General features: G+C 45.3%; 1 protein-coding gene across 4 annotated transcripts in view; it reads left to right on the plus strand.

Annotated features, from left to right (window-relative positions):
- The window catches only part of LOC144137831 (cytochrome P450 3A8-like), a 34598-nt gene extending 23709 nt beyond the window's left edge, over nucleotides 1-10889 (plus strand). Inside the window, exons 10-14 of one of the 4 annotated variants that reach the window (XM_077669837.1) lie at nucleotides 171-279; nucleotides 364-452; nucleotides 3484-3624; nucleotides 6707-6872; nucleotides 9188-10889. In XM_077669837.1, coding sequence (XP_077525963.1) covers nucleotides 171-279; nucleotides 364-452; nucleotides 3484-3624; nucleotides 6707-6872; nucleotides 9188-9271 — 589 coding nt within the window. In that variant the 3' untranslated portion in view covers nucleotides 9272-10889. The remainder of the gene's footprint in view (nucleotides 1-170; nucleotides 280-363; nucleotides 453-3483; nucleotides 3625-6706; nucleotides 6873-9187) is intronic. The other 3 variants (XM_077669839.1, XM_077669838.1, XM_077669840.1) reach the window with 3 other exon arrangements.
- Nucleotides 10890-20696: the final 9807 nt, after the last annotated feature.

Raw genomic sequence — 20696 nt, forward strand, 5'->3', positions numbered from 1 at the left:
CGGCGAATTGGCTGGAATTTTGTGAGACGCAGTTAGAGAGGAAAACTGGGCTTCCGAAGTTTTCTACAGCATTGAAAATTTCATAAACTTTATCACTGTGTTCAATCAGTCGTCGTCGTTTTTAGAAAACCGAAGTAAGTGTAATATGGTGACCCGATTTAAACACGCAGGTTTGAGACCACAGGCACAGCCCTGTCATTTATGGCTTATTTGCTGGCCAAGCATCAAGATGTTCAAGACAGGCTGAGAGAAGAGGTCCTTGAAGTTTTGAAGAGAGACGTATGAACAAACCCATTTTACTGCTGGTTCATTTGGTAATACTTCTTGATGAAGGTATTTACCCTAGGACGAAAACTCTTCCAGGGAACGTTTACCTACGACAATGTCTTTGCCATGAAGTACCTCAGCCAAGTCATTTCGGAATCTATGCGGTATTATCCAGGTGTGGTTGGGTAAGCTGATGGCGACTGATTTGTAATCACCTGCATATCTGTCATCTAGATACGCTATATCGGTCATGTAGATATGCATACACTACTTCCAATTCCTCCTTTTTGGCGCCCTTGTGATCCAGAAATTACAAACCTATTTGGCGGCGAAATTTTTGGCAGAACGCCTAAAGAAGGGAACATAATGATCATCATCATCATGGTCATGGTCAGCCTATTTAGGTCCACTGCAGTACCTAGACCTCTGTCACTGAAATCCAGCCGCTCCAGTCCTGCGGAAAAAAAGAGGAACAGCATTTGAATCAGGAAAGATAGTGTGCGCGATTGTAGGTTTGAATCCGGTGACCAGCTTCGAGTCCTCTCTAGTTGTACTGATTGTACAGCATTAAAAGAGCATTACTCGGGCCTTTTACTAAACTTGCACTGAGTGTTCAGGCCTTCATATTTTCCGCATCAAGGTAATTTTTTCTCAATAGAGAGTTATAGCTAGCAAAACGGAAAAAATGATTCAGGTACGTTACGCGGCACCCGTTACCGGACCGGACCGGGAAGGCTCGTGTTTTAGACCGTAACTACCGGGCATGCTACCGTCACTGGGAGCGTGACTGGGAGCGACTTGGGGTGTACGTCGTTTGGCAATTCTTCGTGAGTCTGCGGCGTTTCCTGTGCTGAAATATTAGTTTTCAGTTCTCAAAAGCGCTAAAGGCAGTATTAAAAACAAAATATCCAACGCCCCTACAGAGATTCGAAGTAGCGACTGCGTGAACATGAAGCGGGCATTTTACCTCTACGCCACCTCAACACATGGCGCCAGCAGGTCAAGCTCTCAGTACATACGGCTGGCTGCTTCTAGTTTTTTGTTTTATTTGAGAGTCCCTCGAAATGATACCGCCTGTTCCTCACTCGCCGATTTGTAGACGGGCCCCATGTTGCTGTTAATACTTTTTATGTAGCTGGATCGCCTTTATTTAACCTAAAAGAAGCTATCGTACATGCGTCGCTCGACGACACAAGCCACGGCAGTTGGGTCGGGACCGGGTTTCCCTTCCTGCTTGAGCTGTCAGAATAGCGCGGATTTCCCTTGTTACAACTTCATTTTTCTTAAACGATCTCATATTTACAATCCGCTCGACTAGGCGTCAGCCAAGCGTACGTCTACCAAACTATTCAAAAGTGGCCGTCCGCTTTTAAACGACAGACACGGTACGTCTCGGTACCGTCTGGCCAAGTTGCTCCGGTTTACGGAGGGTTCTGCGCATGCGCGGGGGCGTCCAGACGCTAGACGTTACCCTACCGGAACCGTTTTTACGATCTTCTATAACTGTTTAATGAAAAAAACATTGCTCAGATTTAAAAAACTGTTTTTTACAAAACCGTATGTGTCTCTACCAGATTTTGTCCCATGTAAAATGTAATAAGTAACTCCCATGGAAGAAAGAATACTCAGGAGAGGCCCCTAGCACCCCAATGCATTGCGAAAAGTGTGGCGGAAAGTACTTCAATTTTCTTGAGCCCACGGACAATGTTGCTTACTTGTTTACAACTGCGGCGGCCAAATTTGGGCAGGTAGAACGGACAAATTTTTAAGCCGCTTAGTATTTCGCTGCCTCACTACGCTTGCAAACCCGCGCAGTCACTACGACAAACGTTTTTTAATTAGGCCAGTTTGAAAACTCCGCCGTCGGAGGCGGCCCTAACTCGTACCCCGGCCGCAGCGGCGCTTACGTCGCGTCGAGATCGGCGGAGCGAGCCGCTGCCGCCGCCGGCGACCTGTCGGGAAAATCCCCTTCGCTCAGCGTTGGCTAGAGCCACAGTTCGTTCCTTGCTCACTTTGTGTTTCTTCGTTATGAAGTGAAGTGAAATTTATCGCTGCTGAGACGTAGCGCGCAAAGACCGCAGTGCTGTACGACCCCAAACAATGCTCCCATCGGCTGCGTTCGCCGTCCCGCGAGCCTGCTGCTATGACGACGACAAACGCTACTTTGCCAGGCTTAAGAGCTGAAAAATCGTCCTTCTATCTCAAAAACGAAGGCCGTTTTTCGCTTGAAACTTTTGGTGAGGGTTAGAATGGGCAAATTGAAGGCGAAATGAACAGCTTGGAACATGATATCGCACCGAGGAAGTAGCGACGAAGCTGTTTTCGCTTCGAAGCGGGAGGGCAGGCCGACGCCTTGTTAGTCAAATCAAACCGGAGACAGCAAAGGATGATGGGATAGAGTGCTGGGCTCCGTGGCCTCAAGTCATGGCGGGACTTGGCTTCACAAATGTGACGTCAGGGCCTCTCCTAACCTTTTCTTGCCTCCATGGTAAGTCCAGTCAAGTCCTAGAAGTGGATATATCCACCGCTACATGGCTGCACAATTAACCTTCAAAACAGCTGCGAGCAAATAAATATTCACCTCCGGTTTTAAATATTTCCTATACAGAAATGCGAAAACTTAAATATCAATGAAAATAAAACCGCTATAAATAAAACCGCTTATCCAGTTTATGCTTACAGAAAAAATTAGGACGGGTGGTCGGAACTTTCTAATAACGGGAAGGCGGGTAAGGCATCTGCTCGTCTGCTCTAGAACTTTTTCTTGAACTTTGCGACCATGCCCGTCACCCCTTGACCAGCTCCGAAGATAGCGCCCTGCGAATGGCGCTATCCACGGGGCACAGCATGTATACCGAAGTCATGGGAGTCAAAAAGATAGCTAGATATTGAAATATTAGATGAAAGGTACGCCCTGGCCAAAGGCTGCGTAGTTATATTAATAAAAGACCCAGGACAAAGTAAGGGCTCCGCTTGTATAGGGGGGTGAGATTTGCAGATTCTTTTTCTCTGCAGGGGACAGTTGTTCTAGCCAACCGCCAATTTTAACCAACCGCAGTAGCCTAACCAACCACCCGTTTTGCATTGCCAGCCTCTCCTTCATGTTTAAGGGAGGATTATTCGCAGTTTCTGGGTGCCTCTCATTCAATGGCTTCTTTTAACTCAACCCACACAGCCCCGATTCACAATGTTATTTGCATGGTTTTGCACATGCAGATTTACGACGAGAAAGTGTGCACAAGATTACATGCACAATGGCGTCACCATACCAGCCGGCGTGAGTGTGCTCATCCCCAACTACCACATGAGCCATGATCCAGCATACTGGGATGAGCCAGACAAGTTCGATCCTGACAGGTACCCCGCTGTTTGGACAGCGCACCTATTCTTAAAATACACTAAGAGAAAGGTATAATGTGCGGTAGACTGGGAATGGTAATGTTCAAAATATTGCTGCAGCACTTTTTAACTGCTGCTAACACACCCGAACTTTCTTTAGATTACGCGACCACAAACATCGCAGTCCTACGTAAACACTTACAGCAGGAAGCAGAAAGATTTACGGTGAAATATACATAAAAACTAAAAACCCTTCGCTCCGCTTGTTTGTAATTGGGCGCATTATAGTGGATCGTTCTTAATTAATTACTCAGTAACTGTCACCACTTTACCAAGTGGCGTGAGCGCAGTACAGACCTAAATAAAACATTTCTTTGTTAATGTAACCGACTTTCATCTCTTGCAGCCGATTTCGATCCCTAATAACCATAAAAAAGAATGGTATCGTAAGTTTGTTGTAACTCTACCTCTTTGTTTCTGCGTCAGCAATCATTTCAACAGGATACGTAATCTAGTTCATCTAGTTAGTTGTTGCGGACAGTTTCAGTTGTCTTAAAATGCGCTGAGAAGATGCCCCAAACGCGATTTTCTTTCTTATACAACGCTGATTTCAATTAAATCTGTTTTTGCAGCCGTGCGGCTAATGTTTGTCACCCTGGAGGAAACGTCGCAGCTCCGTTACCAGTTTTCAAAGTTTAACTGAAGTATTCACCTTCATGGTACCCCGGGCAGGGTATGCACATTTGCTTCAAAGCGGATCTACCATTGATTAACGGGGCTTTACATCTAATCGTCTGGGGTGCTCACCGCAGATTTCTGCGAGTAAAATTGAGGGAGCAGGGACTTTGTACAGCACTACGCATATGTCCGGCGACGCCGACAGCACGCTGCCATCCCGAAGCATGGGCAGAGTAGGGTGGTCATCCGGCGACTCGTCTTGAGGCAGACACGTCTCTTCAGTGTAAGCTTCTGCTGTTGTCCGCATGGCAGTGTAGTGACGCCGCGTAAGGCATAGTTTTTTCGTAGTTGGTGCTGGCGAAATTTATAATGCCAAGTGAGGGGCTGCTGCCCCATCTTGACCCTTGCGCTGCCACCTTGGTTGGAACTTCACGGATAGTGCAAGACGAAGAAAGACATTGTACTGGCCAGCAGTACGAGCCCTTCCAGCTAGGCCAACAAGTCCAAGCGATGGCTCGTGAGGATGGTACCGGCACTTTCAGCGTTTTGACATGCGTGGATAGTCGTGTCGGAAAACTAAATCAAGAGCACAACAAAATCAAACTCAAACAGGGGTCTCATGCTCGACAACGCGCTTATAAGGCTACAGTATACGCACTGCCGCATGGCGCCGCGGTTGTCGAGTGACATTGAGGTGGCTGGTCGTCTTCGCATCAGCGCGTTGCATCAGTGAGTACGAGTTGAAACCCATTTTCGCGGTCCTTGCCTCCAGCCACACTGGTGTCAGAGTCCATCGCCCGACGAAGCGCATTCGAAGGCCTCCCGCTACAATTTTTACAATGGTACCACGCCAAGACCCGAAGATTATAAAGAGTGGGCACGGAGGGCTGTACTTCCCCGCTCCAGGCGCTGCACACTAGAAGTAGATGACTGGGCTCGGGATAAAAAAAAAACTCCACCCGAATATTTTGCAATATCAGGAGTGGCTGTAGTCTGAGACTCGTTCTGAACTCCCTTGCTTCCATTCCCCGGAGAATAGCTCACAGCTTTTGTGGCTATAGTGCCAGCCTCAGCAGAGAAGAAACAGTAAATATTAAGGCCAACCCGACTTTTGATATTGTATAATTTCTGCAATACGAAACAGATAACGAATACCCACGTAAAACATTTTAGGGGAAAATAGGCTTTTACCCGCAAGCATACTCCGAGTAATCGGTTAAAAGTGTGCCTATACATCCTTTTAAGAGCGAGAACTAGCGAAAACTCTCTGGCTGAAAACGTGAGCCTCACGGCGTTTCTTTCAGAAAGATCTATTCCTTCTATCGCATGCTTGTTCGCACTTGCCATTATGTCATTACGTGCGAATCTGTCGGGTCATAAGGACGTTTCTTTGCATCGAATTCGTCGTTTGTAAAAGTTTCATATGTATTCATACTTTGGAAGTAGCAGTCTCAAAGGTCGATGCTAACCTTAAGTGTGCTCAAGCATGAGAGGGTAAGTAACTCAAACTTCATTTAAAAAAAACCCTTACGTTGAAGTGATACGATGGTGTTCCATGGAACAAGTTTGATATTGTTCTGTTTTATTCATGGCAAGAAAAATAGGATTGACAGAGAAACGTATCACATTTAGAAGTCATAGGTGTACGTGTGCGCCTCTTAATTCGCTTATTGAATTATCGCCTCTCCAATTGTACTTTCGTTCTTATAAAGATGTAGATTAACAAAAATGGTGCCGTAATAAAGGACATGCTTGTTTTAAAATGCAGAACTTCCTCGGGAATTTAGCTCCTCTCCTTGAATGCTTTCTTGACCTTTGTTAAATACATAAACCACATACGTAATTTGTCGAGCAGTAACAAACAGTAGGAGAACTGTTACGTCTTTTATTAGAAATTTGTAGTTGAAAAAAATTATTACGGAAGTAAGAAACAACCTAAATATTAAATAATATTAACATAGCTGAGAACCAGCTAAGTTCCTCCGGACTCTAAACAGGCAGTCACTAGAGGTAAAGAGAAGGATGTTGTCTCTGAGAGTTTTCAATCTCAATTAATAGTGCCTGCGACAAAGTTCCAGTCCTGATTTTAACGTGCCTTGACGACATAAACTGTACTGCGCTGAGGAAGAACACGCTTGTCTACTGTCATTGTTCCGGTAGGGTCCATACAAGTTCAACTCTAACGCTTTCCTAATAACTATGCCTCCAATTTACACACAGTCATCGCTGGACGTAAATTTCCCTGGGTGTTTCAAATTGTCTTTTAGAGCAATGCTGTTTTGACAGCATTGTTTTTTGACAGCATTGTTTCTTCGGAGTTGCTAGAAAAAAATCTAAAAAGAAGAAACAGGCTCTATGCGGGGGGGGGGGGGGTACCTTGGTGCAACTTCAAACTTTTCCGGGAAATTTAAAATTTTTGCAGATTCAGTGACTCAAGGAAAGGACAAATAGACCCCATGGTTTATCAGCCCTTTGGACAAGGACCACGAAACTGCATAGGAATGCGTTTTGCTCAGCTTGAAATGAGACTTACAATGGCGAAAACCCTCGCGAAGTACAAATTCGTGCTGGACGACCGCCATCTCAACGTGAGTGATTGGAACTAAGCGTAAAAGTGTGCTCGGGTGGTTTAGTTACTCCCACTGAAATATTTTTCCTGTGTGATTAGAATATCGTATGACGAATTATGCAATCGTTATGTTGCGAGATTGAAGCGAACATTTCTGAGCAATTATGACACGTGTTTTTATAAATGTACTGCTTATACGAATGCGGCTAAATGCTCGAAGTAATACCAATCAGAGGTTTTGAATAGAAAATTTCGACAGGTATATAGTTGTCCATCTTAGATTGTTATTTATGGTATAAATTAGTTTTTATGGGGACGCATTCGTTATCTTGATATGTCAAAAATCTATCATTGTTGCGCCCAAGATATGTTATCCAAATGTCCGATAAATGGCCTACAAAATGGCCGACGGCTCTCTTAAGAATTTCTCAGAAAATGCCCGCATTGCACCAAATTTCTTGGGGAACTTTCTGCACAGAATGTAAACTAATCAAGCTGAAAAAAATTGCGTAAATTTTGGCCTGAACGAAAATCGAACCATAGGCTTTCGAATTGGGAGATGAGCACTCATCCTCCAACGCCGCCACAGCTCGCTGATGTCAGCTGATTAAAAAGGGGACTTCACGAATGCATTGTGGCCTTCCACTGAGAAATTTGGGTTTCAGACATCCAGTAAGGTCTGCTAGAGGGATCTGAGCATGCTCAAACAGAAGTAGCAGTTAGGGGAAGAGCAAAGTTTGTACGGTGAAATGTCCCCACTGGTTCGCGATACGGTGTCGGCTGTGTGCCGAGTCTTTGAAACAGAGCGAAGAAAAAGAGGCGCAAGCACAAAAGTACCGTGATGACAATCCGAATACACATTTCTGCAATTTACAAGTAAGTCAAGATAATGAAGAGCCTGTTCGGCACTTGGACACTGATTCCTTCGCATTCACTTTATCATCAGGAGTGCTTATGTCAAATCAAATCGAACCAATTTTATTTTCGACATTACAATGTTGAAGGTCAACCTGGCAGAGCCTCAGAAAAGTGCAATCGGAGGAGCAGGCGGGAATCATATAGATTATCGTTTGTTATTAATCTATGTGTGCCCGTTTTATTCACCACCGCCTTTTCATCAACACTAAACCTGGAGAAATGCATGCACCGCTTGAAGGGTGCAGAAATTTCGCTGGTCCTCAAACCACCCAGCTAAAAAAGTACCAGACTAGTGCATTTTCTGCGTTAACGGAGTGAGGATGGATCATTTTTGTGATACTTATCTCTGGCAAAGGAAACGCAGAGCAGTAAGTTATAAAAAGGCTTTGTGGTCAACTTAAGAAGTCGGGTTATGAGTGGCTTCCTGGAATAAGCTCTTGTTTTTTTTTTTCTTGCCTCCGAACGGGCCTAATGAGCTATTTTTCAGTCCTGCTCGTGGGTGTGCGAATCAATGGTACATAATTGTGAACTATACATATTGCGTCTTTCATGAGACCCCAGTTATACGAATAGTACAGAGACTGAGGGCATAAATGTTTGGTCGAAAAACTTTTCGAGATCGGAATTCACATCTTTACAGTTATCTTTAATAATCTCGCATTTCCTTGGATGTAAGGGTGGTGTATACAAGCGATATGTAGAGGGTCCTGGTCCCTGAAGCTATAAAGAGTTAGAATTCTTCCGACTGTATTAGCAGCGGGGGTAAAAACTGGGTCCTAGAATTATTTATCACTAGCGCGTTCAGAATTAAATCAATAAATTAACAATAATAAAATCTAGACCCAACCAACTTGACGTACTTTATGCTTCTAGCTCAGCCCGTGCGCATTTCTCCACAAGTTCACTCGCTCCCTTCGTCACTGCACCAGAGGAACTGTGGTGCTGTCCTTCCGTTTGTCCGTCGCGGAAACAATACCTATTTCGGCGTACTTAACTGGCAGCCAACTAAGCACCTCACTTTTGCTCCTAAGCAAAACCGAGACATTACTTAGAAGTTGGTTGCCTTTTTAATCGCTGTAAGGCAGTATAAACAATCTGGTGCATTTCAGAATAAGGTATCGATTAAGGTTAAAATCAGCTATTTAGAAGTGCCCTACAATGAACGTTTTAGTGAGGGTTATACCATACGCATTTTTTATTAAATGAAAGAAGAGGCATTCCGCTCAGGAATTCGAAATGTAGGTTAAGAAGCGTGAAACGTCCCTCAAATCCGTGTTGTGCATTCTTGTGCGCAGCCTTATTGCGATAGCTTAAGAGGGCTTTTCCCGCATTGCTTGACTATAGCAGGTTTTCAAAAATACAGAGCTCACGGGCCGTGTTACTCATGAGTTAATCTTAATTTTTTTCTCTTTACAGGAGGAAAAGTTGGAGATCGGATCAAGCTTTGTTTTCGCCTACCCTCAGCATGGCATTTGGATCAAGCTAGAAGATGCCTCTTAAAATGCGTTTGCATGCTTATTGTGAATCTCTGACAACTTGAAATACGTTGTCGAAAGGCTTTGGTAGAGTAGCTTGCGTGTAATGTTCAGTAATTATCAGCTAAGGAAATCCGCTGCCCCGAAGGTTGTTTAAACACATTCAAGCAATCAACCCCTAGCTTTCAGTAATGCAGAAACTCGCGGTTTTCATGCAAGTGCATTATTTGCGAATGAATGGGTGTGTCTAGCTCTAACGTGCTTCTTCAATAAATGCTACAAATGTTACTTTGTAGTGTAAGAAAGTCCGTGAAACTACTACATAGATTTATCCTAGACTTGTTCCAAGGTCCAAATAATTCACCTGTTCGATCACGAAAATTATATTATCAGAGGCAACATCAGACAAATTCGATTCTTAAAAACCTTCTTTTTCAGAATAACAATGGGGCCAATTTCGATGCAAACTTCAAGCTGCCAAGCTAATGATGTAAACCGGTAAAAAGTGGCAACTCAGAGTCAATTTCTCGCAGTGCCCCCATGATGTCACAGTTACAAGCAAGTGTTCTTTACAACTGACCAACGATACCACAAGCAGAGAGGAATCACGATTGTATTGGATTCTCTAGACCCTTTCGACCACACCTGTTCGATGCTAGCACGTTGTTTCTGCATTGATTACTCTGTTTCCACATATCACCAATTATGTCGCTACTGACGTCGTAATGTTAATTTTTTTAAGTCAATTCCTAGGCCCGATTTTTTTTTCTAAATGCAAAGCTCATGAGGATTGCATTAGTGCTTAGTGATATATATGAGCTTAGCATTTCAACTATAAGAAACTTGCCTATTGTCGTCTCGATGTTTTAGCTTGTATCGATTCAAACTAGGTGAGTAAGTGCGCTACCATTAGCTACATTTTCGTTCCTTGACCTCCCGTGTTCCAGTGCTTAGTGTGTGCATGTACAGAGAAAGTACTGATGATTAAATAAAACGCGGTTTGGACATGCGAATAAAGGCAGTTATAACATCATTCTTAGCGATACGATTAGCATTACTCAATATGCACGGGAAAGGCCTATGTTCCCTACTGCGAAAAGCGGCGTTGTTGGTTGCTACATAGAAAGGCCGCCGCGTTGTAGTGAAAATCACCTACGAGAACGTCGATATTTATGCCAAAGTGCGTAAGAGGGTTATTTCGATAGAGTAAATACATTATTTTGATAAGAGAATTGACTACATTGCAGTTTGTACGAAAATTGAACACAGGCCCCACGGTGCGCTGCCACTCAGCTACATAAGCACGTCTCCAACGGCGGGTAACCAGTTAGCTTGATCAGCATTACAAATCGCTAACACCGCACCTTGCAAAACTGACACCTACAAGTTTTTTTTTTATTTTTTACCTCATATTGTGTTTACGTGGAACTCTCTTGCTGAGCTATACACATTAGGTTCTGTAGAAACCTGTGTTCTTTTTTGTTTGTGGGTGGGTATTGGGGGTTTCAATGCAATGTGTGCTGTTTACTCTTTGCCCCTTTTACTGCTTTTATAGTTGTGTGATATTTAAGTGCACGTCCTGCCGGAACCACAAGTGTGGTCTGTAGTATGTACTAAATGAATAAATAAAAAAATACCGTTTATGCTTCGTCCCGACCACTTAGATATACTTACCACAGCTTAGGAACGGGTGTTTTCAAGTTTCACCCATTGTTTTCGTCTATATTATAAACACCTTAATGACACAACTGATAAATCATTGCATAACTAGAATTTCGACGTGTCTGATTTCTTTTATTCTGGTTGGTCTCAAACAGCGCCTTCAACTTGACGAAGCATTGGGCTTCGACCTAATTACGTAAACCGGAGAAACTCATAGATGTCTGAATTTATACCACCACTTTGCAAGGTATTGTTCGCCGCCGAAAAACCTGAAAGAGAACAAAAGAAAAAAAAACTTTGACCTGCAGGTGTTACAAGGTTTGCCCTGTCGTATAAAAAGCTGGTAATTATCTTTGATCTGATAGTTTTATTATATGATGCAAATTTTTCTTTGATAAAAACGAAACCATATAGAGGAAAGCACACATTCAGATCGTTAACTCTACTTATCACCATGCGAGAAATTTCACGCGCGAAATTGATACGGTAACATTACCAGTTCATGGAAATGTAAGTACGTTTATTTAAACGTTTTATGTAATTTTTAACACTAAAGTTTAAGCGTGTTGTTGAATGATGGCCGAAATGTAAAACCCGACGTCAGCGAAGGTCTTCAGATACGCTGCGGTAATGTTTGATTTATAAGGTCTTGTTTTATCAACCTGTCACAACAATAACTGGGCGCTTCTTTATAGTGCCCAACGTGGACTGTCTATAGATGTAGCTAAACCTAAGCGTGTATCATGGGATTGTTAAGAAGGGATCTTAAATGTTTAAAAGTAGACACTACAAAAAAGAACCGCATCATGTTAGTGTAGGCTAGAAATTAAGGGTCAACCGAAGCAAGTTTGTCGACAAACTTTGAGATTAGCGAGTTTTAGTTGACTGTTTTAAAGCGCAGCCTTTTACCTCTATCCCCCAAGGATTCTGTCGCGACCGTTGCTGTCAACAGAAAACTCCCACGAGCAAATAAAAGCAGTTACTGCCACCGCCAGGAACCAAGAGCGAAACGGAGCGAGAGCCCGTTGTCTTACCGATTGAGCTACGAGCCCACGCGGAGACAAGGGATACAGACGGTGCACTCACCGAGTAGATCTGTGGGTTTAACCCCTGCGTTCTCGCTGAAAGCAACGTATTAGCGTCACGCGACCTCTCGCGCCGCTCTGCGCTCCGCCCACGGCACGTGTAGCGGCCGTGTGCCTGCCTTACGCATGCGCTAGGAGTTATAAAAATTAAACGAAACTCACACCAACCCATGGGATCGCACTTCTCCGTCTCTGCCGCCGATCTCGCCGTATCCGTCGGCGGCGGCAGAGACGGAGAACTGAGATCCTCTAACACCGGGTTGGAGCTTCCTTTATTTTTATAAAACAAGAGTTTCCATTGATGTACTTCCTCAATACGACTAAACCAACCACCGTTCATGAATCATGTTTTGATTATCTTAGCAAAGAATATCTCTTTGAAGTAATAAAGGGTGTGGTTAAGTGTATTTCCCTTGTTTCTGGTTTCACTGTTTGTAGAGCCACGTGCATGAATTCAAGTGACGTCGCATGGATAATCGCTGTGGGTGTTGTCTACAGCTTCGCTTTCCAACCACCTTCACACGGTGGATTGGCACGCGTTTTTGTTTCTTTCCACGGAACGCTCCGCTCAGATAGCAAGCGGGAGCGCCATTGCGCTTTCGTGGCGCGCTTAGCCGCGAACGGCATTGGCTGCAGTAGCGCTGAGCGGGCCACTGGTACCAGTGCGGACCATCGAAAACGATCAGCCAAAATGTATGTATGTATTTATTGTACTATAGAAAGAAAGGTAGGTCCACCAGCAGGCGTAAATTGTCTCGCCTAGGGGCGGACACCGGAACGCCTGCTGGTGTAGGGGAGGTGGGATAAGGAGGAAAGGGTACATATGAATAGGTGGACAGGGTAGAGGGCTCACAGTAATCATATATAACACATTGGCAAGATTAAGAAGGAACATATATACAACGTGTAGGTGAAAAAACGAGGAGTGAAACAGTAGAGCAAAGGACAAATACATATAAACACTATACATATAAATAAACATCAAGGCACAGGACACAATGGTGTAGCAGAAAAGACACCAGCACACACAGGAAAGTGCACCAGCAGCAGCACTCCACTGCAACCTGGGCGGTTACATGATGTATCGGAGTGCGCTGTGGAGCCCCGAGGCACCCAGGTATGCATCCAGGGCCTCGAGCAGTTTGACCCGCTACCTGGCACTGCCTGAAGGCCAAAGCAGTTCCTCGAGCGGTCGCACTCCTCGTAGGACGGCCAGAATCTCCGGTCGCCCTGCCGCAAACTTGGGGCACTCGTACAGTACATGCGGCAGGGACTGCACGAGCGCTCGGCAGTGAGTGCAGGCGGGGCTGGCGACCCGCCCCAGTCAGTGTTTCCGCTCTGTCGTTCACGCGTCCCCCACGCGGAGGCGCAGGACGGCCGAGCACAGTCGACGAGGCAGGCGTGACTCTCTAAAGTCATTTCGCGTTATGTTAAGTATACTCCTTGAAGAATTAGAAAACTACTCCCACGGATCGTAATATTTTTTCTGGGTCCCGTAAGAATACTTGGCGTGGGCGTTCGTTTCTCCCTCTCGATAAATTAAGTGTGTACGATATGACGAGTTGACGTTTGTTTCCATGAGCCTCAACGCAGGCCGAGGCACGTTGGGACTAAGCTAATGAGGACGAGCGGGCAGATGGAAAGCAGTCAAAAGGGGGAAAAATCGCGCGAAGCCACGGGAGTCACAGTCATCTCCAGGTAGTCCGTGACCCTGGTGATCATGACAATAAATGGACGTCGCCAATGCGGCTCTTGCAACCGCCGCGGGGATTCCATCTTTCCATCAATCAACAAATTGTATTTGTTTCCCAAAATTATACACGCGATTAAATACAAAAGTAGGCACTAAAGCCACGGACTTTAGCGGGGCCTCCTGCTTGTAGCTAGACATTTTGTTTCATATTTTTTTCAGTTTTAGGGGGCGTATTCTACAGGAATACGAGACTACATGCCTTTGCTACACCATACATGGCACTAATATTGGTGCTGAACTCGGAGCAGCGCATTGGTTTTTCTCATCAACTCTGCTAGGAGAGAGAGAGAGAGCGAGAGAGATAACTTTATTGCGTGACAGCCAGTTATCCAAGACGTCGGCCAGGAGCCCTTGGGTTCTGGCAGCGTCTTCGGCCAGCTGAATGGCCCAGACTTAATTGGCTGGGTCCGAGCAGAGCAACACGGTCTCCATTGCTCTACACTAGCGATTTTGCGACCTAACGTTGACGCCTGTGGACAGGCCCACAGCATGTGTGCTAGGTCGGCCCTCTCCTTACAACGGTAAAAAACGTTTTTAGCAGATCACCTCAACTGGCACTCACATCAACAAAAACATAATGCTCTGGGTCTGTACTCGAATACGCAAATTTTGTATGGTTGCCACGCTCCCTGAAAAGCATAACAAAATGTTATGAAACGTACAAGTCCCGGCTTTTATGTAAAATATAAACAAGCGTTATGGTTAACTGAGTTGACATTGTTGGAATTCCCTGTCTGTCTGAGTATAGCACACTCCGGCGAAACAGGCCGTAGCGAAATTTCTGTGCAAAATTACTACAAAACAGAGATGTGTAAGTTCTGTAAGTTCTTTTTTTTGCACATTCGCAAGCCAGACGGCACCCACGTACGCATATTTTAATTCAATATAACGGTGGCAATTTCAGTTAAGAACCTTCGCGTTGGCGCTACCCCCATAAAACCGGTTAGAGCGTTTCCCGGGGCCCCCATCAATTCTCGGCATCCCCCGCTTCTCCTACTCCACGGGCACAATACGCAGAGGCACGGCCATCGAGCGGCCGTGCCTCGATGATGGCCGCTAGATGGCCGGGGCAGAGGCCAGCGTTATCTCGTGTACGGTGAAACCCAGCGGCGCACTCAGCCGGAAGGCCAGAACCAAGTGCACCGCCCCGGAAAACCGTGAGAAGAGCTAAAGCAAGCTTCACGTTTGAACGGCCGTTATATAGAGCCCTTACAGCGGGAATGCAGTCGCGAAATTTCGAACCTTTAACAAACCAATTTTATTCCGCCCAAATTTCAACCCTCGTCATTGGTATGGGTTAGGTGGAAAGCGTGAATTAAAGATTTGTGCGGGTTACATATATATCAGTAAAAACCAGTTAGATAGCTGAGCAAATAAACGAGATAGCCAGGAATTTGTTACGGCAGTTTCCCCGTTTGACTTGTTTAGAGATGTAATTCCCGGAAATCCACCCTCATAAGTGAGCCCATACGCCATGATAAAACTGTACTGCCGAAATTCCACATCTTGGTACAGCAGTTTGGGCTGAAAATGTTAGCGAGTTAGTGAGGGAGGGAGGAAGTCGGTCGGTCCGTCAATCAAACACTCAGCCAGTCAGTCATGACAATCATTTGATGCACTCAAATTTGACTCAAATTCAAATTTGACTCAAATTTCAAATTTATTCATTTATGCATTTACATGTCACGTTGCAAGGAGAGTGGTCAAAACGTCAGCGCAGGCGCTGGCCTGACGAGGACCCTACCCCGTGTACAAACGTCGACGGCAGCGCATTGCAATGGTGTACTAAAGTTGATTGCTAACAGGTTCAAGTTTCTTGGGTACTGCAATTTTGGTATTTGCTTACTGCCCTTAGCACCTAATACACTGACCTCAGTAGAGATAGCCCGCATCATGTATAAAAGAAGATAAGTCAATTATTATTCATTGCCTATGCTGGCGGTCGTCACTGCCCTTCCGTCAGGCGTAAGTTACTGCAGCTAAAGGGCCACAAATATCATTTATTTGTTCTAAACTGTCGTGCGACTGTCCATAATGAGGAAACTTACCAGCAACTGGTCTGCGACGACGTATGTTCTCAGCCAATAAATTGTAACTTTTTATACGTACCTGATTTAATCTGAAGGCTTGCTCGCGGGTGTCACGAGCACGGCGTTTCCTTTAGCCTCAATTGTGGAAGGGGCATTAGATACGACATCTGCTTCCACCGAATAGGTTTCAGGCGGTTCCGGCATGGTCACAATCGCTTGCGAGGTGGATGTGCTATGGCTGGCTGTTGGCTCTGCAATCCGCGTAATAAACGTGACATTCGTGCATTTTTCAGCAGGTGCGAAGATGAGGCTTTCAAAATAAGGCCTCGTCATCATGTCGGAATTAGAACTATCAATTAACGCATCACTTAAACTGAGACTCGTTCCACATGTTTAGACCCGAGGTAGGGCTACTCTAATTCTCGATCGAGTATGTCCCGTCAATGGAGAACAACCTCACTGCACTCAATGACCATTTGTCAAATAATTGGCCTGGTTGGTGTGTTCATTCGAAGCCGTGCTGTACTATGCTGACTCATTCCTAGCAAGCAGCTGCTAGAAATCTCCACGACTCCACTGAAGAATACTCAAACCTAGGCATGCATTGAAGCGCTGACTAATTATTCTGAGACAGCACCATTGACACGAGCAGACAGGAATATACATATTTACCATGGATTTCCACAGAAGGTTTTCTGGATGGAGGTCCTAGCGCGGTGCTTGCCATTGTAGTAAAAGCAGAGTTTCCAGACTGTACAGTGACCTTGTTCGGCGTCAGCGTTGCACAGCCGGATATTTTGCAAGCACCGAACGGGTCCGATTCTGGGACTTCTCCGCAGCACGTCGCTGCGTGTATTCAAAGATTCAGTGGAATGCTTTTAGAATTTAGTACAAATCATTTTAAAGTTTCGTACATTGAAGGTACCCGGCACGATTCGCCTTCAAACCCCTCAAGAAGACAATGAGTACCGAGAAATTTAATCTGATTGATACTCTACTGATCTTGAAAATGGTGCCTAATGATAACCAATATACTCAAAGTGTGTATCCAAGTGATAATACATCTAGGCTTAAAATCCAAATCAATGTTTTAAAGCGATATCATGTGACAAGATAGAGAAAGCCCTTTAACTTCCGGTGAAATGCCTAACTTCAGTTAAAGTCGGTCATATGCCTGGCCCTGCCCCCAAACTGGCCTAATAAGTACCAAACCCACTTTATATACAAAAAAACGCGTTGAACTTAGTTATGAGAATATCTTACACTAAAGAAATACTTGTGTTCTAAAAAACGCTTGGTATCGCTGGAACTCGATCCCAAGCCGTTTGTCAAAAACCCGCGATTCTGCTCCTACGCTACTTACACCAAACAGTGTAGTTCTAGTATTTGCTCAAAAGAACAGAAGGAGGGTTCTAAGAGACCCAATAGATTGACCTGGGGCAGTGCAGGAAGTGCCGGGCTTGTTGTACCTATCCGGGAATAGATTGTCGCTGTTTTGAACTGCGTGGAGTTATGATGGTGACCACATGCTGATAGCACACACACCATAACGTTTGTTTCCCAACACCTGGCACTGTAGGAGGCCTCGCGTTTCAAAAACACGTATTTTAGCGGACAAAAATTCATACAACCGTAGCATATGCATAAGCCTCGCTTAAAAGCATTGGAGGGTTTTGCCCATCTGTTGGAAACAGAAAGACACATGTAACACATGTGCGGCCAGTCAGCATCGCGTATTTTCTCGCGTATAGTCAAACCCGTCACAGGGTTGCAGCCAGGATGACGGCCTCCCTTTTCCATTTTCACGGTAGTTTGTAGATAGATGTCGAATCGCTGGTGGTCCCTCTGTCCCTAGACTGTCTCTGTGGACCCACGTCCCACCACTATCTCAGACAATCCTGGCAGAAAGCATGCGTGAGGAAATCTTGACGGTATCGCAAATCCACTTTCACAATCAGCTATTTCCTGCATGGGAGTGGAGGTTTCAGGCCTGATACAAATATCAGTGCCGACAGATACTGTTTATCCCACAAAAAATAACCGCGTATTTGTTTGCCTCGCTGACAATGCCATCGAAAGACGACAGTCATCTGCCGCCCATGCCACGTAAATGCCTCTCATGTCAACCCCTGCCTCCCACGCACTCCCTATAATAAATGCTACGGAGGTTGGCTGAATTCAATCAATTCCGTTTTCCCGCGTTCGCTTTGATGGTACACAATTTCTTGGAACCTTTCTTTGCTGCTCTGGACTCAAGCGCGAAACTTGAGCGCGAGCCCTTTGGTGTCTTAGGGAAAAATTATTGTTCTTCGCGCGTTTTCTTTTTAATTTGCTTTTGGTAAAATCAAGCCACATCTATTTTAATTAAAAGAGCACTCCTAGATTAAATTAGGTACCTATGTTTAACGTCGAATCTGACTATTTTTTTTTCTAAAAAATGCGGCCAACTGCGAACGAAGTATGCTACCATATTTCGGGGTTTGGAAAGTTTTGCGCATATATACCACTTGTTCAACTATGTTTCAGACTTTTGGCTGGGCGCCTGAGTCGAGGTATAGACAGACAGACAGACAGACAGACAGACAGACAGACAGACAGACAGACAGACAGACAGACAGACAGACAGACAGACAGACAGACAGACAGACATTTTCTCGTTTTACGTTTCCCAAGAAAAGAAACTCGTGTTTAAAACTGCATAACCTAATGTTCGTACCCTCCAAGTTCACAGTAGAGCCACTCCCCGGTTTCCCTGCGCCAAGCTGTCGAGTTTCCATGCAAGCGGACAGGGTAGTCGACGAGGTGGCGCAGCGCTCGGGTAGTTTCAATTTGAACACCATTCCGTCGGAACCAGCCTTCAATTCTCTGGTATTTGTTTCTGAAAAACGAGCAAATATTTGCTTTTCTGAGCGCCGAACGGGACAACCACGACAAAGGTTTCAGCGTAAATGATGCATTGCTTGCTCCAACTGCAGCACCGTTGAAAGATCAAGAACTCAAGTGCCCACTTTGACGAAGAGAATAAATAAAAATCTCAAATACATTTAATTTGAAAGAACTAACCTTTGATAATCGTCTATAGAACTTAAGCCTTCAAAACAACGTTTTATTTTACAAAAAAAAACATTCGAAATACTGAAAAGCTTTCAAATTTCGCGCTGCCGGACGTCCGCAGGGACGTAAAAATTCCCCCGCATTTCCCCGAGGGGGAGAATGTGAAAGTGCGAATGCACGGTTGTCGGCCCGCTTGCGGCGCTTGCGCTCGGCCCCCGCAGCCCACCGCCTCGCCGCCTTCCCTTCCATCTCTTCCATCGGGTTTGTAGTATCACGTGTACACCACGCAGTTATCAAGCCGCTATAACGCCGCTGAGTCGCCAACGCACGCCGCTGACGACGTAGTTTGAATGCGATAAAGATATAAGGCGCGTTACTAACAGTGATATCAGCGTCGCGTCCGTGGCTTAGTCGGTAGAGCGTCGCGCTGCGGCCGCAAAGTGCTCGGATCGAAACCTGGCGCCGGATGCTGTTTTTTTTTTATATAGAGAGGAGGACTGCGGACGCCGCCGCCGCCGCCGACGCCGGCGGTGGAAGGTTTGGGGTCGCTTATAAAGTGCATTCGCACTTAAAAGGCTAATATTTAAAATATTTACCCGTGTGGTAATTTCACGACAGCACTCAAGGTATACAATAACACCATAGGTGAGGCCACAATGAAGTCGCACAGGCATATCGGTGCATCAACTTATCTGGACTGTCAGTCAGCCGGCGGCGAGTCTTCTTACTCCGCCCCTGATCACATCCTCTCCAACATCTTATTTTTTAGGGCTGACAAAGGCTTGGCTTGCGACAACCGGATTTGCGGCAAAGTTTGTGGCAAACAGATATAAAACAGCTTGGCGAAGTCTCAGGCTTGAAATATCCGTAATTCATATCCCCCGCACGCCGAAAAAATACGATCTTCAACCACTGGCAGTCAGTGGGGCACAATTATGCTCTTGGTTATTGCCCCTGCTCCGCTTCCGGTATTATCCGGATTTTTCGGCCGGACGTAAATAAATTATGACTGAAAACACGAACCAGCCAGTGGTTTTATCTTGCATGGTGTAGCAAGTGGGAAAATAACGGCGTTGCTGCAATTTTATGCCTCTCTTCAATGCGATTGCTTCCCCATAGGTGTTAGGCCACACCGTTCCAATGTTATCCTAACGCGAACGTAGCGCGTATTCTCGCACCGCATGTGCCACTCTCAGTACCACCCTCAAACCATATAAACCATTGATCACTTCCTCTGGCAGCGCCCCCACAACCCATTCCACCCACATCGAGAAGGTGAGCACTGCACGAGGGCGTTAGACAGCTCTGATTTATTAATTTTTTTATTTATAAATACTGTCAACCCTCGCTTGAGGGTACACGTCGGCGGCAGCGCATTGCAATGGTGTACTAAAGTTGATTGCTAACAAGTTCAAGTTTCTGGGGTACTGCAATTTTGGTATTTGCTAACTGCCCTTACCACCTACACTGACCTCAGTAGAGACAGCCTGCATTATGTATAAAAGAAGATAAGTCAATTATTATTCATTGCCAATGCTGGCGGCCCGTCACTGCCCTTCCGTCATGTTTAGGTTACTGCAGCTAAAGGGCCACAAATATTCAAATTTCTTCATCAACGACTATCACGTACCCTGTACCCACCCCCCAGTTCCCGTCTAACTAGTGAGGCTGCGTGCCTCATTCGGCAGGTTCAAACCTCTTCACTCCCCTCCCATCACATTCTTCATCACATCTATCGGCGCCCTGGCCATCCTTCCTGTCCCACCTGTTCTTCCTACCCATCCACCCTGTTCTTCCTACCCATCCCTCATTCTTATTGGAACTGCACCCCGCCATCACTTGACCCATCCCTCACATCCATCACCT

Source organism: Haemaphysalis longicornis, unplaced genomic scaffold (genome assembly GCF_048455015.1).
Source record: "Haemaphysalis longicornis isolate Haplotype H1 unplaced genomic scaffold, Haemaphysalis longicornis Haplotype H1 scaffold_5, whole genome shotgun sequence".
In the NCBI taxonomy this organism is placed as follows: domain Eukaryota; kingdom Metazoa; phylum Arthropoda; class Arachnida; order Ixodida; family Ixodidae; genus Haemaphysalis; species Haemaphysalis longicornis.